General features: G+C 32.7%; 5 protein-coding genes across 5 annotated transcripts; 2 read left to right on the forward strand and 3 right to left on the reverse strand.

The window, feature by feature from the left end:
• Positions 1-1,945: 1,945 nt before the first annotated feature.
• On the forward strand, positions 1,946-7,057 carry LOC128386935 (uncharacterized). Its single transcript, XM_053346050.1, has 2 exons — positions 1,946-3,093; positions 3,272-7,057. The coding sequence occupies exons 1-2, from the start codon at positions 2,745-2,747 to the stop codon at positions 6,088-6,090; spliced, it is 3,168 nt and encodes a 1,055-aa protein (XP_053202025.1). The 5' UTR covers positions 1,946-2,744; the 3' UTR covers positions 6,091-7,057.
• A 203-nt stretch (positions 7,058-7,260) lies between these two features.
• LOC128386939 (cleavage and polyadenylation specificity factor 73-like) lies at positions 7,261-11,499 on the reverse strand. The gene is given in 4 exon segments (XM_053346053.1): positions 7,261-9,040; positions 9,142-9,357; positions 9,360-10,952; positions 11,065-11,499. Coding segments are annotated over 3 exon segments (2,103 nt in total). The 5' UTR covers positions 11,381-11,499; the 3' UTR covers positions 7,261-9,040; positions 9,142-9,163.
• On the forward strand, positions 8,117-9,041 carry LOC128387026 (uncharacterized). Its single transcript, XM_053346162.1, has 4 exons — positions 8,117-8,311; positions 8,394-8,463; positions 8,560-8,760; positions 8,833-9,041. The coding sequence occupies exons 1-4, from the start codon at positions 8,117-8,119 to the stop codon at positions 8,853-8,855; spliced, it is 489 nt and encodes a 162-aa protein (XP_053202137.1). The 3' UTR covers positions 8,856-9,041.
• A 132-nt stretch (positions 11,500-11,631) lies between the features above and the next one.
• Positions 11,632-13,072, reverse strand: LOC128386943 (uncharacterized). Its single transcript, XM_053346059.1, has 4 exons — positions 12,845-13,072; positions 12,615-12,739; positions 12,438-12,554; positions 11,632-12,342 (listed from the first exon to the last, which is right to left on the reverse strand). The coding sequence occupies exons 1-4, from the start codon at positions 12,857-12,859 to the stop codon at positions 11,880-11,882; spliced, it is 720 nt and encodes a 239-aa protein (XP_053202034.1). The 5' UTR covers positions 12,860-13,072; the 3' UTR covers positions 11,632-11,879.
• A 143-nt stretch (positions 13,073-13,215) lies between these two features.
• On the reverse strand, positions 13,216-15,930 carry LOC128386942 (syntaxin-6-like). The gene is made up of 5 exons (XM_053346058.1): positions 15,765-15,930; positions 15,382-15,551; positions 14,600-14,993; positions 14,310-14,404; positions 13,216-14,004 (listed from the first exon to the last, which is right to left on the reverse strand). The coding sequence occupies exons 1-5, from the start codon at positions 15,797-15,799 to the stop codon at positions 13,934-13,936; spliced, it is 765 nt and encodes a 254-aa protein (XP_053202033.1). The 5' UTR covers positions 15,800-15,930; the 3' UTR covers positions 13,216-13,933.
• Positions 15,931-16,176: the final 246 nt, after the last annotated feature.

Raw genomic sequence — 16,176 nt, forward strand, 5'->3', positions numbered from 1 at the left:
TCATCGTCGTCACAATTAACTAACTATTAAATTCAATCAGATATATTATATTTAAGATTAACTAATTCATTTAAATGAGACTTTGATTATCCTGATGATTATATAATTGTACTGATAATAATGATCAGCATCATGATGATAATATAAATAGTTGATTAATACAAGTAATTTAATTTAATTTAAATTGTACCCACAGTTAAATTGATTCATCAATTCAAATCACAATCGGAAAGTAAGAAATTATTTTATCAAACTAATTGTTACAACAATTAACTCAACAATTGATTAGCATATTGTTGAAACAATATGAGAAAATATTAAATTAATTGTTAGTTCATTATCATCATGATTAACTAAACAATCAACCAAGAACAAATTGAAAGAAACTGATTAATAAAATCAAGTGATAAGTTCATGAAAAAGTTAACTCAATGTGATTACATTGTAACAATTAACATACATGATTGAATATTCAATGAAACGTTGTTAACATGGTTAAAGTAAACTCGGAAATGATTAAGGTGTAATTAAAAAAATTTAAGGTTGACCTGAGTGACCAGATCGTGATTAGTTGATTGTTGTTTGAAGTGATTTGTTGATTATGGTCTTTTTTTACCTGAATTTTTTTTCTGATTTGCTTTGATTCACTTGATACAACAATCGTAACCATGTAATTGACTTTAATTGATTGTATTTTCATCGTTCCAACGATGTTAGCGTGCTGATAAAAACTCCGAGTGCTAAAAACTATTAACGACGATGAAAACGACAACGATAATAACGAATCATGTTATTATTGTCACATCATAATCGTTGGATAATTTATTTAAAAGTTAATCACAGTCAGAAAATAACAAAATGATTAGCTAAATGATTAATAACTTTTATTCTTGCCTCTCTTGTATTAATCATAATCTTTTAATTGTTGTTACCATTCAATTTGTAATTTAATCATAAAATTGACTGATCATTTTTTTTCCTGATATTATTTAACAATGATGATGGATCATAATCAAATCTAATCAATTAAATGAAATACAATAGATTGAAAAATGAGACGAGATTAGCCAACAATTAACTAATCACTTACATGGCATTATGTTAATCATTCAGATGTATTATTAATGAATTCAAACTTGGAAACCTTATATTAATATCAAGAGGTTAATATTATATTATTAATCAGTTTGATTGCTAATATTAGTTAAGGGAAACCTTTTAATTGAAAAACTTAAATTGCAAAAATTAAATTAACTTTGCAATTACATTACAAAACAATAGATCTTGAAAAACAAAGCCAATCAATAAACATGATCAGAATAACAATGAAAACGGATTAAGTGGATTAGTAAAAACAACCAATTGTAATTATATATATATTATTATATATCCGTTTAAGTAACACATTGATTAGTAAGACAATTAACTTGATTAGTTAAATATAATAACAGTTATTTAGTAAACTGTTAATAATATGATTTGTTAATAAAGAGGAAAAACTTGACATTCAAGTTTATCTCAGATTCCGGTAGGAATTGAATTCTGATCAATCTCTCTCTCTCTCTCTCTCTCTCTCCAATTTCAACCTCGAATATATTTCAAAAGCAAAGGTCAGTCTTGTTGTAATATCGATAAAGTAACTAATAAGATGACCGGTAAGTTATATACGTACATAAAAGATAATAAATATCGGAAACGTGCAAAGTTAAAGATCGCGGATTCGATTGCGTTTTTTGTTGTTTTATTTAGATAATCGGGTCTCAGTCGATTGATAATCAACCCAATACACTTAATATACGGCAACCAATAAATGTCCTAAGCACACCTTTTAAAGGTTGGATCTTTGCAAACGTTGTGGTTAAACTTGTTTAGACTTAACCAGTCAGGTAACTATTGTAATTAACTTTGATTGTAAGCAGATCAACATCTCTCTCTCTCTCTCTTTCTTTACCTTCATTTATACAGTTACCTAAGCCAGGTAGATGTAAACGTAAGATTTCAGGTAATATGTATTTGTATGTGGTTACTATTGAATAGTATTGAAAACCAATACACTTACTTAGTGTCTTCCCTTTTGTTTATTATTGTTTTTCTAATTGCTTATTTTGTCAATGGTGTTTACCTTGTCTCTTGGGGTGTGGTTACTCACCTTACGTACCTTTGTTTACGTTTTCTTGTCATCTGTCACATTTTCATCTTGATATCATCATCATACCTTTAATGTTGCCAAAAATTAAATATTTCTCATCATCAAATTGTTTTTGTTCATCTTCACAATATTAATATAATTAATATTTTAATCCTTTTTTAATGAATGGAAATCAAATATTTCCAGTTAATGTCATTCATGTGGCAATCATTACAATCTATTAATTAACTGTGATCATTGATTAATTGTTGTTCATATCGTTTTGTTTTTCTTCAATTAAATTACAATTACTATTGGATTATTATTCATTCATTCATTCATTGAATTGATCAATTTGTTTACTGCTACTAATTGTACTTGGATTACCAATCGACACCAACGCTTCGAACTTGATTTAGAACTTTTTCTTCTTGTTCGACAATTGAATTCGAACCTTGATCTCTCTCCTACCTGTTGATCTTGTAAATTTCTTTAATCAACTCTCAATGTGAATAAATCAGTTTTCTCATCTCATCTGTGTTCATCAATTTGATCCATTAATCTCTTAATCTATTAATCTCTTGTCAACATCCAGCACAAATAGACACTCAAGTATATGGATGTGCTTGTGTGTAAACAATTACAATGGGTCATCCTGTTTATCTTGACAATTTACTTGACCAGGATCAGTTCAAGTAGTGAGATTAACTATAAGGAACAATGTAAACCAGTAAAAAAATCAGAACCAATTCAGGTGATTGGTGAAAATTCCGATATTTATCTGACCAGTTTACTTGATGTCCACGAGTCATCATCTCGAGGTATCTATGGATGCGGTAAGATTAAGGATAAATCAATAATCATCTTTGAATCAATGAGATGGTTAATCTCATTGATTAACCAAGATAAAGGTTTACTAAATGGATATCAAGTTACCCAATCATTGATTCCCGGTGTTAAATTGGGTAAGTTAATGAACTAATTTCCCTCTAACTGACCCAATCAATGGTCACTCTTTTAATATTAATTGAGTGCAAAAAGATATTAATAGTCAGTTTAAAATCTTAATCACAATTTAACTTCAATCTTTGTCCCATTTCTCTCTCTCTCTCTCCATCTATCTATTCAATTCCCTTACAACAGGTATGAGGGTTTACGATACATGTAATCATCCTGAATTAGGAACTCATCATTTAACCAAAATATATCCAGTTCTTGAGAGAGGGTCAGATGATTGTGAGGATGACACTCCTCTTGATCTTAACTCATTGTCACTTATTGACATGGTTGGTGTTTCAAAGGATCATCGGATTGTCACCTTAACCCGACATTACCATTTACCTATTGTGTTACTCAATTTAAACCTTTTCATCCCACCAGAGATGATTACGGAAACACTAACCCAAACAATTAACGATTTAAAATGGACTCAAATTGCAATACTTCATTCACTTGATGAACATTCATTACAAACACTTAAATTATTGGGTCAAGCTTCACTTAAGGATAACTTTTGCTTGACCATGGTCTCGGGTTTACCTAATCCAATTTCATCATCATCACATGAAAATAATGATGATGAAGGTAATACAAGTAAGGAAAGTGATCAATTTACATCCTCATCTTATCTGACAATTATTAAGACAATGATCTCATCGATACCAGAAAATGTACCAATCTTTGTGATCGTCAACGAAGCTTCAGTTAAACATTTATTCAACATAATGTCCAATAATCTTGCGATTATATCTCGACATCAATTCATTTTTACCTCATTACCTGATCCACAATTGTTGTTACCCTTTCACAATAGTTCAGTCAATTTTTTCACTCTCTCACCATATCCTGGGGCAATTGAACCTTTCGAGAGACACTGGCAGTCAATTAAGAATCAATTAGGTGCCATAAGAAAGTACACTTGGCTTTATGAGTACATTTTAACGGTAACAAGTAAATCGAGTTCAGGATTTTATCGTAACGAATCACCATTATCAATGCTCTGGCGTTCCTATCAGGTAACACCAATGATTCATACACTTTTCATCCTGGTACAAGGTTTACGAACTGCTTGGTACAATAAATGCTCAGGTAAACCAGGTTTATGTCCAGCATTGGCTAAAATGTCAAGGAAAGAGTTTGAAACGGATTATCTTGGTGACCTTAGGGTAGAGGATAAAGTTTTCCGGGAATTAAGGGAAATGAGATTGGGAAGATCAAAGGAACCAATGACTGGAGATTGGATTCATTTGGCAATTACTAAATTACACTTTAATGATCCAAGTGATATTCATTATTCACATATGATTGCCTACGATTCAGCGACCGGTAAACGTCAAATTATCAATCCTCATGTTAACTATAAACCATCACCTTGTCCATCAACAGGATGTCAAGGATGTATCAAGATAAGACAATCAAGATTGGTTCCGTCAGATAATTCATCATCTTCATCTTCATTTTTATCACCATCATCAATTTCATCGGCTTCTTCCTCATCTTCAGGAGGAGGAGGGGGTGGTTTAAGTTCATCATTAGATTCATCCGGATCAGCAACATCTTTCACACGATTTGATATACTTAAAGGAGGAGATAATATCAATTACTCATCCATTGATTCTGAATGTTATGCTCGATGTGTTTGGGAATCAGATCACTCATCTCATGCTCATCGATTAGGTTCATCATCCGGTTATGATGAGAGCCCCTTTCAAAACAATCACTTAAATGGTAATAATAATAATTGGGATACCCGATTTGAAGCAATCAATGTACCCGCTGGATGGTATTTAACTTTAGCCGTTATTTCAGCTCTTGGTGTTATCCTTATAATCACTGGGGCACTTTATTTCCGACTCTTGTTTCCTGCCACCTCAGGTACAACTCTAATGGGCTATTTAACTTTGGTCGGTGTGGTTATATTATTTACCGTTAACTTTGTCTATCTGATACCTTCATCGTTTACGGTTTGTGTTCTTCGTCGACTTGGAATGCCCTTCGGGTATTCCCTTATTTTGGCCTCGCTGTTGGTTAAAGTTTTAAATATTCGCCGCTACTCAAAATTGACCGATTCCGGTTCAGCTAAACAGCTTCGCCTTTCAACCCCAGGAAGGGTTCTAATGGTCGCATTGGCACTTTTCTCACTCCAGGTTATTCTTACTGGTATCTGGTTGTTCATTATCCCACCAAGACCCAATCTCGACCTGAATACCTGCTCCTGGCCTCCGTCTAATAGTAACCTTATTAGGACGGAATCGTTAATCTCATTGGTCTATCTTATTATACTTAATATTGTTACTCTGATATTTTCACTTTTTACCTGGAATAATGTTGAAAATTATCGGGAGCCCCGTTGGATTGCGTCAACTTGTTTATTAATTGCACTTATCTGGTCAACCTGGATTCTAGCGGCCAGTTATTCACCTTTATTTCAATCTCACAGTAATTTAACCATAGTCTGTGCCAACCTTTTATCGGCTTTGGTTATATTAATGTGCCTTTATGTGCGTAAGCTTAAAATTTATCTTCGAGTACCAATGAAGACCAAAAGTGGAGCCTCAGGCCGAACATCGTCCCAATTGGGTTTACACAATTCATCATTTTCGGGATCATATTATGGGACATTACCCAAGAATCAGAAATTAGCAATTTCATTGTTCAATGGAGGTGCCACTCCGGGAGCGGCAAATGTCCCTGGTGCCGCTGGTACATCGGGTTATCTTCGCCCTGGTTCATCGAGAAGGTCAACTTTGGCTTCCTCTTTCTTTATTCCTTGGTCACCAATATTCAAGGGTCGATTTGGTGACAATGGTAATCACGGTGATCATCATTCGGACGATGGTCAATCTTCCTGTGCCTCAACCTCAGGATCTATTCAAGTACAAGCCGAAGATCTTTACCCAATGGACGTTTACGAAGATGCTGATTCTGTACAACAATATCATTACTATTCGACTCACCAATAGTCATCATCATCATCGAATGTTAATCGAAAGTTGATCTAATTATCTTTTCAAAAATCGAACCAAAAATAAGAAAAAAACACTCATACACAATAATTTAAAAGTCGAATGTGATTCTGATTGGAAAATGATTGAACGAACTTAAGAAAAAAAAAGAAAACAATCAAATAATTGTTGATAGATCAGAAATTTGTTCCTTCACATTAATCACCATTAATCATGATCATCACCATGAACTTTATCAGGAGAAGAAGAAGAAGAAAAAAAAATGAGAAACAATTTGATGATTAACTTGGAAATTGCCATTTACTTTTCCGGATTTGGAAACTCATGGAAATAACTTTCTCATGATAAAAGAAAGAAAAACAAAATCATGATTAACGCCTGATTAATGATGAGATAACGATAATCACCCTGAAATCCATGATGAAACAATCAGCTTATGATGAAGATTATTTTGTTTGTTTGTATTTCCACAAAAATTGTCACCATAAAATTTGCCATTTTCAAGATTGTTCAACTAGACGAGACTGATGACAATTTAAATATCTCTTCATTTGACCTTTCTAATTAGTCTCTTAATTATCATCCTAATCATCAGCTTAATCATCATCTTAATCATCATCTTAATCATAAATAATAATCACTATTTTCTGGTCTTTTTCTGGGCGCTTTCTGTTTGGAGTAAACAAAAAAACTATGTCAACAATTGAATTAAGAGTAAATCAAATTAACTCAATCACTTAACTGTATTAACCAGATTCAAATATTTTTCATTCAATTGTAATAGTTAATTTAACTGATGCCTAATAATTATCATTAAATTGTGATTTGAATCAATTTTTTACCCTCAACAAGCAATTGTAAAATTAAAATAAATTGTTCAAACAATCATAGTTATTGTAATAATAATGATAATCAAATGTGTATAAATGTGTTTACAATAAACAACAATTAAAGTAAACAGAAATTCAATTTTAATTATGTTGATTTTTGTGAACCAATGAAATAAAATCAGTAAATTGTCCTTTAATTGTCTTTCAATTGGGGGAAATCAATCAAAATCTAATTGATCGCTTTTTTTTGCATTTCGATAACTAAATCAATCGGTTCTCGGAAATTACTGAGAGTTAATTACAATTAGCAATAAGGTTTGAATATTATTGTTATTAAGTTGGTTTTAAATTAGCGGAAGATTTTTAATAATTGTGTGCAAATTTGATTGTTTTTAACAATAGAAAATAAAAAAAAAAGAATTGATTTAATTAATTGTCATTCTTTTTTCTCAATTGAACCTTGATTGTTTTCTGTTAGGTTGTAAACCTTTAGGAGTGGGAACAGAGGAGGAGGATGAGGATGAGGTGGGAAATCATCATGTCTTGAGATTTAACAATTGAATAGATTGTGATTGTAACAATTGGTTGTAACTTAATCATCAATTGCAACGTGATGATTAAGGTGATGATCGGATGGTGATTGTGAACAGCATGATTATTAGTTGGTTGGATTTTCGATGCCTGTTGATTGTCTTGAAACAGTTAACAAAATGATTTACGTAGAGTGACCTTAATCCTATCTAATGTTGATGAAAACGACAGAGCGGCCAGAAGAAAAAAATTGGACTGAATTCAGTTGCTCGGTGGGAAATTTGTGAAAATGATTGGTTACAGTACATGTAATTCAATCAGTTTGATGACCTTGACGAAACAAACACCCGATAAGATGCTCAAGGTAGTATTGTAATCATATTTTAATATATCACTTTGATTACTATGAAAAGCCAACTGATGAGAGGAAGATGAAAACTCAGCATGAATATTGAATAACATTTGATTTCCTTTCTTCTTGTTTATCCTGAATCTTGGTGTTGATGGGATCGCTTTTAACAGGGATATCATTAACGACTGTTGATTGTCCATCAGAAATTGTTAAAACTGGACAACGATAAATTTGAGATCATGAAGAGAGAGAGAGAAAAAGTTTAAACAATAGGATGATTATCGATAAGACGAAGACACCGACGATTATCATGACTGGATTGACGAGTTCGAAAATGCATTTGGTTAAATACTTTCACTTTCATATAAAAGGACATCGGTTAGTTACGAAAATTATCAATTCGAAAAGTAACTTCGATAGTAACAGTTTATCCACAATCTTAAAGCGATTCCTCGTTAAATTGACCAAGTTTAATCAACTAATCATGATGTTCAAGACTGTCTTGGTATGTCTTCAATTCTGTTTGTTATCGACTTTACATCATAACAGTAAATTAATGTAATATTTTTCTTCTGTTTTTCCTTCAGGTTGTATCCATTTTCATCTTCACCATTGGTTCAGTTATCGGACAAAAAGGCGGTTACAAATCAGATCGATGTGAGTACGAATTTGTCAAACTATGATTCGAATCTCGTTTTATTATCTTTCCATCATTTTCCTTGAAATTGATTATCATTTGTCATCTTTCAATAGTCATCCAACAGCAACAATATCCTTATTATCCAACTAAACAATCACCTTACATTTCACAATCGCCAATGGGTCAGTATCGTTATCCTTATGCTCCACCATTGAGTCCAATTGAACAACGAAGAGCTCAAATTTTATTGAGAAACATGGGAGGCTACGATGACGATTCCCGATACAATTCACAATATACTCTCGACAATTACGGTAAGATTACCAATCACTTCAATAATCACAGTTTTTTCAATAAAATCTTTGTGTATGTTTCCTCTCTCACAGAAAGTTATCCATATTATGGATAAACGTAACATCCCAATCACAATTAGAAATATGATTTAGATATGAAAATAAATAAAAAAAGACCAATATTCAACTCGCTAAGTCCAGACACGAATCAATGATAATTGTCGATTCCATTTGATGGTCCCAATAAGTGTTACTGCCTCTTTTTCTTGTCCCATTTTGTTGCCGTTCAATTTTGTACTTCCTAACAACGAGAGAATCAAAAATCTATTAGTTTTATATCAATAACAAAGAAATAAAGAAAAATATCTAATAACAATCAAATTCAATGTCTCAAGTAATTACCAAGAAAGAAAATTTCTCCTCTCTATTGTGTTATTGTCGATGAAGCTGGACAGGTGAACAATTTGATCAACATCGATCTAATTGTATCACTTTCACATAAAAGTATCTCCTGTTTGGTTAATGAAACTCGAACTCGTGAACCATCAACCATAAATGAGTATATTTTTTGATCGATCGTTGAACCATCAGCGTTATTATTGTTTACCTCTGGACGATGTTATCAATTGAAAACATTTCCTTAATAGCGTCGAGTAAATAATCTTCAGCAAGTCGAGGTCGTTTCTCGGCACTTTCACCATCACTTTCCGATTTGATTGACGATTGTTTCAATATAAGTGCAACCACTGCGTCACTGTACATGTCATAAACTGGACTTGCAACCCAATCCAACGTGAGGACATTTGTCTTTGGATTAAGTGATATGTCAATACGACGGAATAATTTAATCGCTTTGGTATTATTTTTACCTTCAACAATTTCCCATTCAAATTGACTGAGGATTGTTGTTAAATCTTGAAAAGTACCTTTAAAGTGTAAACTTAATCGCTGATTAACTGTACTTTTGTTGAGATCAGTGTATTTGTTAAGATCGGTTGGGTCAAGAAGATGATAATTAAAGTTACGCTTAACCAATATACCAGAGAGTCTTTTCCCTGGATATGGTGGTTCCATTGCAATAGAACCCATAACTTTGGCTGTTTTCTCACCACGGAAATAAAGTTTAACCGAAACTGTGTTACTCGGATTATAAACTATCGGCGGTGTTGGTTCATCTTCGTATTCACGTTGAAGTGCTGCTTTTAATCGACCCATTTCGGTTGCTTCTCCATGGACCAAGACAATGTGAGGAGGTCTCAAAGATCGGATAAATTCACTTGTTTGATTGTAATCAGTGTGAGCCGAAAATGAGATATATTCAATTTGACAGTTTCTTGGAATCTTTTGGCCGCCAAGTGTTGTTATTTCTTGAGGTTCGGCGAGTATTTGTTTGGCCAAAGTTCCTTCAACACAATAACCCGCAATGATACAAGTATTGCGAGCATCTGAACACCATGATTCAAAGAGTTCCCGGGAAAGGCCACTTTGCATCATACCAGGAGTGGCCATAACCACACAAGGACCGACATCTTCAAAGTGGTCAATTGACTTTAAATTTGAAATATGTTTAAATACAAATGGATTATTAATGGCAATTTGGCGGCGGATTTTTTCATTCATCGCATGAATGTAAGTCTGATAAACGGCCATACATTTTTTGGCCAACGAGGAAGCATAATAAATGGGAATATCATGAAGCTCAGGATGTTGTCCCCAATACTCATCAAGAATAAGTAATAACTCTTGAGCTCGTCCAAGAGCAAAAACGGGAATCAAACATCGACCACCTCGAGTAACAGTATCGTAAACAACACTGGTGAATCTTGTTTCTCTTTCCTCTCGTTTCTCATGTATATGAGTTCCATAAGTTGATTCAATTATAAGTACATCCGGACGAACTGCAGGAATCTCAGCGGACATTAAATGTCTATCCTCTTGACGGGAAAAGTCACCAGTATATAAAACCTTAACTCCAGCAATTTCAATCATAAACATGGCAGCACCAAGAACATGACCTGCATTATAGCACCAGAAACGAATTCCATTTACCTCTTTCTCCTCATGGAAATTAATCAAATCAATACGATCCATAGATGCCTCTAAATCAGCCTCATTGTATAACATTGATTCACTTGAAATATTTGAAACTTTAATACAATCAGCCAACAACCAACGATAAATTGCTTTAGTTGCATGAGTCATGTAACATTTTCCTATAAGAGGATAAAAAATTGAGAGAATAGAAAACCCGAAAAGAGAAAAAAAGAAAATTAGAAACAATGACCAATCTAATTAAAGTCAAGAATATAAAGTGACCCTACTAACCTTTGAAAGCCCTTTTGGTAAGAAACCAAGGTAATGCTCCACAATGGTCAAGATGAAAGTGAGAAATAAGAAGAAGGTCAATTTGATCGGCTTCGACACAATCAACAAAGGGCAAAGCGTTGATCCCGTTCAGACCAGGGTGAATTCCGCAATCAAGTAAAATCCGCTTATCCTTAAATTCAATTAAAACGCAACTTCTACCAACCTCTTGACCGGCACCCAAAGGTGTTATTTTCAACATGTCACTTTCACCTTCGGGCGGCGGGATAACAACCGCGTTGGCATCTTCGGATACTTTTGGTTTAATTCTTCTCATGGTGAATGTAATTAAAAAATAGAAAACCAAACAATTAATCAATAGATTGGAAAAATAATCAAATTGAAAGAGAGAAAGAAAATAACAACAACAAAGTGAAGAAAGAAAAATTCAATCAGCTGGTAGATTTCAAGTTCCATCACAATCGATACTATCGAAGAGAAAAACTTTTGATCAAAATTTTTAATTTTCGATTTTGATTGTTAATTAGTCGAGGAAAATAATTACAATTTGATTACATTTAAAAGAGATTTTTCTTCTTCTTCTTCTTCTTCTTTTTATTAACTAGCAAACAAACAGAGAGAATCACAATTAATGAGAAAACAACAGGAAAGAAAAACAATTTGGAAACAATTAACGATTAACATTGGAGATTGGAGATTAGTGATTAAGGAGAATTGGATTAACTTTTTTGAGAAAGAAACGATTTTTTTTTGGTTTGTCCATCTTATTATAAAGAGATCAGAATAATTGATTGATTGATATTTTGAATATTAGTTTAATCATCGTCATCGTTTGATTTGGTTTTAGCATCATCTCCGATTGTGCTTCCGGTACCTGACGACGGTTTAATTGGTGTTGATGATGTTGAGGGTGAGAATGATGATCCACCAGCATAAGGTGAACTTGAACCATATCCGGTTGTTGTAGTACCACCATAACCACCGGGAGACGATATTGAGCCACTTCGACCACTGCTGGAACTATCATCGATATTGATTCCAGCCTTTTTAAGAGCACCAGGGGCCATTAAAAAGATGACCGAAGCGAGGTAACAAAGGTAATAATTGTTGACTCGACCAAGAAGACTGGAAAGAAGTAGAACACCAGCAACGGCACCCGAAAGAATGGCCTTTTGCCGTTGTTTCAATTCGATTAATTTATCAATTCCCTTTGCGATCAATTTAAATGGTAAAGCGAGATAACCACAAGCAGCTTCGTAATCAGATTCACTTTGAGAACTGAAGGAAAACCATAGAATTAGATTAATTTAGACAATTTTCCAAACAATTAACTAGATAAACAATTGGATTAGTGATTAGATTGTAACAATTACCCAAATTGTGGTACCAACGAGGGATAAACTGTAGGTCCAATAAAGTCAATAAACGTAATTAAAATACCAATGATTGCGAATGTTGTTATAACGGAGGCTTTAGACATGGCGATTATCCTGAAATGAACAATTAGATGATTTAGTTGATTGTTAAAGAGGAATAATTGATTAACTTACCAGAAGAAAATTGTAACCGAAAGGAAAGTAATTATCGGGAAAAAAGGCTTCTCCCAAATGAGAAGCCGCCATGAGTGGGACAAGAGGAACTTGTGGTCACTCATTAAGGAGGAAATTTTACTTTTCTAATTAAAATAGAATAACAATTAAAAATGATTGTCACAATTAACCAAATTCTTCTCAATAGAGAAAAATAAGCAAAACGAATTGGCAATTTAATCATTACTCACCCATTCGGAAGACATTTTTAATCCAAATCTTGATAATCAATTATTAAAGATGAACAAATTTAATTGGTGTTTATGTTTACAATTAGTAAATTGATTTGACCAAATCAATCAGCCAACTGATTATAATCTTCCAATCTTCAAATCTTCAATAATGATTAGTAAATTAACTTCTTTTGACAATCAATTGTTGAGCGAAGCAAAAGTTATCCTACTAATTATTGAAAAAGAAAAACAAATTTTTCTCTTTCTGATTGTTAATTACGTTTTTTAATTACAACCTATCAATGGATTAATTAGCGATTTTCACAGGTTAATTGTTAATTTTAAAGACATTGTTAACCCAATGGAAGAGAATTTTTTTCAAATACAAATTAAAACATAAATTGATTTTAATTTTAATCAATTTGAATAGTTTACACAGTTTTGCTGGCAATTAGTTGATTGTGTTTGATTTATGAGGAGAGGAAACTAAAAAATAATATAAATCCGATTGTCTTTTTCTGCGTTGTTAATTAGTTTCTTTTTAAATAGACACACATTCACAGAAAAACAAAACAGAAAGTTAATCAATTATTGTCAAGTTTACAATGGTAAATTGTTTTGCTTTCAATTGGAAATTAATTTGCTGATCACTTGTTAATTGTTAAATGCAAAAAGTTAAATAAATGAATGTATAATTTTGTTGTTGATTCCATGATTGTTTGTTTCAGTTTTTCTCAAAATGAGAAATGAGGCATCGTAGTGGAACGGAATTCAATGATATAATGATAATAGTAATTGAATGTGTATTGATTGGCTATCGGTTCAAGTTGAGATGATGATGACAATTAGTGATGATGGTTTTGCATCGTTGTATTGAATTTGATTGTTGGATCTTTTTAGTTGCTAATTGGTTGATTGGTGAGAGCACCAAAAGATTCTCATGTGAAAGAGGGCGAAAGGGAAGGGGCAGAAGAGAAGAGGAGGTTGAGGATTGTGCTCTTTTCCTTCCCGATGGTTGACACATTGGAAAAAAGAAAATAACAACATGTGAATAATGAAATACTCGATTAGTTAAACGTTTGTCGATATAAATATATTGTTCGTCTATTAGAGCCAAAGGAAAACAAGGAGAACGACAAATGCAACAACAGCTCCGGCGAAGGTCACTCGTTTTTTTCCTATTCAATTGTGTTGACATGAAAATATTATAAGGATAAGAAATAAGAGCGAGTAGATTGATAATAGGAAGAAAAAAAGAAGATGGTAAACAAAAGATTAGTAAACATGATCATGGTGATGGAAGAGATGAAATTGATGTGAGAAATTGTAGTACACTGATCTCAAGTGATTGTAACGATGACATGAGTAATTGTTATTTCGGTAAAGTTTTCATGGAAAAGATAATTGAATTGTATCATCTGTATTTCCATTAGAAACCAGGAAATGTTGAAACAGAGAGAAAATTTAATATTAAAATACTAACCTTCAGTAAATTGGAAAACTTTGGCAACTTTTTTAAATGTTGTGTCAAATCGCGGATCCCTTAAATCTACATCTTGTCCGAATTCATCCAACATCCTGTAACGATTGATATGTGAAAGGAAAAGAGGAATGGGAAGACGGAGGGAGGATAATGGTGACAAGAGAAGATGAGAAAAGAAAATTAGATTAGCATCACAAATATGAATGAATGTTTGTATGTACATAAATTGGAAAGTAGAAAACAAAGGGAGTCGCAAAGATGATTATTGTTGAGAATAGAAATTAACATACACAGCTTGTTCATTTGAATTCTCTGTTCTGTTGGTTCCTAATTCACTGATGGCCAGGTTACCATGTTCTTGTCGTAATTGGTGGCTTAATGGTTGGCTTTCTTCAATTGGAATTTCTGTTTGATTATAAACCTTTCTGGTTGGACTTTCGATTTCATTTTGTAATCGTGTATACCTTGTACCACCATCTCCGGGAGCTGTATTACTACTTAGATTTAGATTTGGATTAAGAAGAGCTGCCATGGCTTTAACTGCGTCTTTGCTTCCATTTTTGTTCTCGTTGATCTCATCTTTCATTGCTTTCACTTCTTCTCGAGTTTCCTCAATAAAGGCACGTCTACTGGCGATTTCTTTAGCGTCCAGTTTAAATTTTTTAAGATTATTCTCAACAATACCTGGAATAGAAAATGAAAGTAAAACTTTTGTTAGAAAATGTTGTATATGGTTGAAGGTAAAGGTGATGAGAAAAAGAGAATGTCAAAGAAAATTTCATCATAACTTATTCTACTCTCTCTCTCTCTCTATCTTGCTCTTCAAGATTCAGCCTTACATACGTTCCAGTAATGAACAGTTAACTCTTGCAAATGATAAATGGACAATGAAAACTTTGATTTGAGATGATAGAGAATAAAAAGGTTACCTTGACGATAAATATAATTAAGAGATAATATTCTTTATGTGGAGGCTACTGTGTAGTTTGTTTCTCTCTTTCTCATTCACTCACTCACTAACTTTCTCTCTCAATTAAAAAATTAGTAATAATCAAGAACAAACAATAATTACCCAAGGCCTCTTCAAGATCCTCAAGATCCCAATCAATTGAGCGCAATTTATTTTTTAATTCTGTCAAAAGCCAATTAGGATCTTCCTTTGAACAATTGGTCGGGTCATTTTTTTGCTCTTTCCAACACTGGTATAAACTTCTGGACTTATTAAGAGCATTGAACACCTCTCTATAATATAATTTCAGAGAACAAATAACATTGATTAATTTCAGAGAATAATGGTAATCATTAGTAATCAGAGATAGAAACAAGAAAAAAATAAACGAGAGAGAGAGAGAGAGAGAAAGTAAAAAAACAACCATAAGAGGAAGTAATTAGTCACTGAGGAAAAAAATTCTCAAAAGATGGTGAGAAAAATGGTAAATTAAACTCGTTACTTACTCTTTTACCATGAAAAATGGATCCTCGTTGGACATTGTGATTGGTAAATTGAACAATTAAAGTGATTTGGGACCAGAAAAATTAAAAAATAATTTAAAACAAAACAATTTACAATTTACAAAATCATAAACACAAGAAAAACAATGAGCTTGAAACTGATGTCACTTTTTTGGAATCAGTTTTGTGCGCCGAATCAGCTTATTTCCCTCGGGGGTCGATCGGCTTATCAGCCGCCAATTGGAAATAAATCAATGAGCCGATGAGAGTTTCGTTAAAATAAAAAGTTAATTGTTTACTTTTAAATTATTTCAATTGATACAATTATTCATATTAATTAAGATGATAAAGTTTTTTTTCTTCGTAAGGTCAATCTAAACTCTTTTCTTAAAGTAAATTAATTCATCTCCTTTTA

This window comes from Panonychus citri, unplaced genomic scaffold, assembly GCF_014898815.1.
Source record: "Panonychus citri isolate SS breed McGregor unplaced genomic scaffold, ASM1489881v1 Contig00077, whole genome shotgun sequence".
Classification (NCBI taxonomy): domain Eukaryota; kingdom Metazoa; phylum Arthropoda; class Arachnida; order Trombidiformes; family Tetranychidae; genus Panonychus; species Panonychus citri.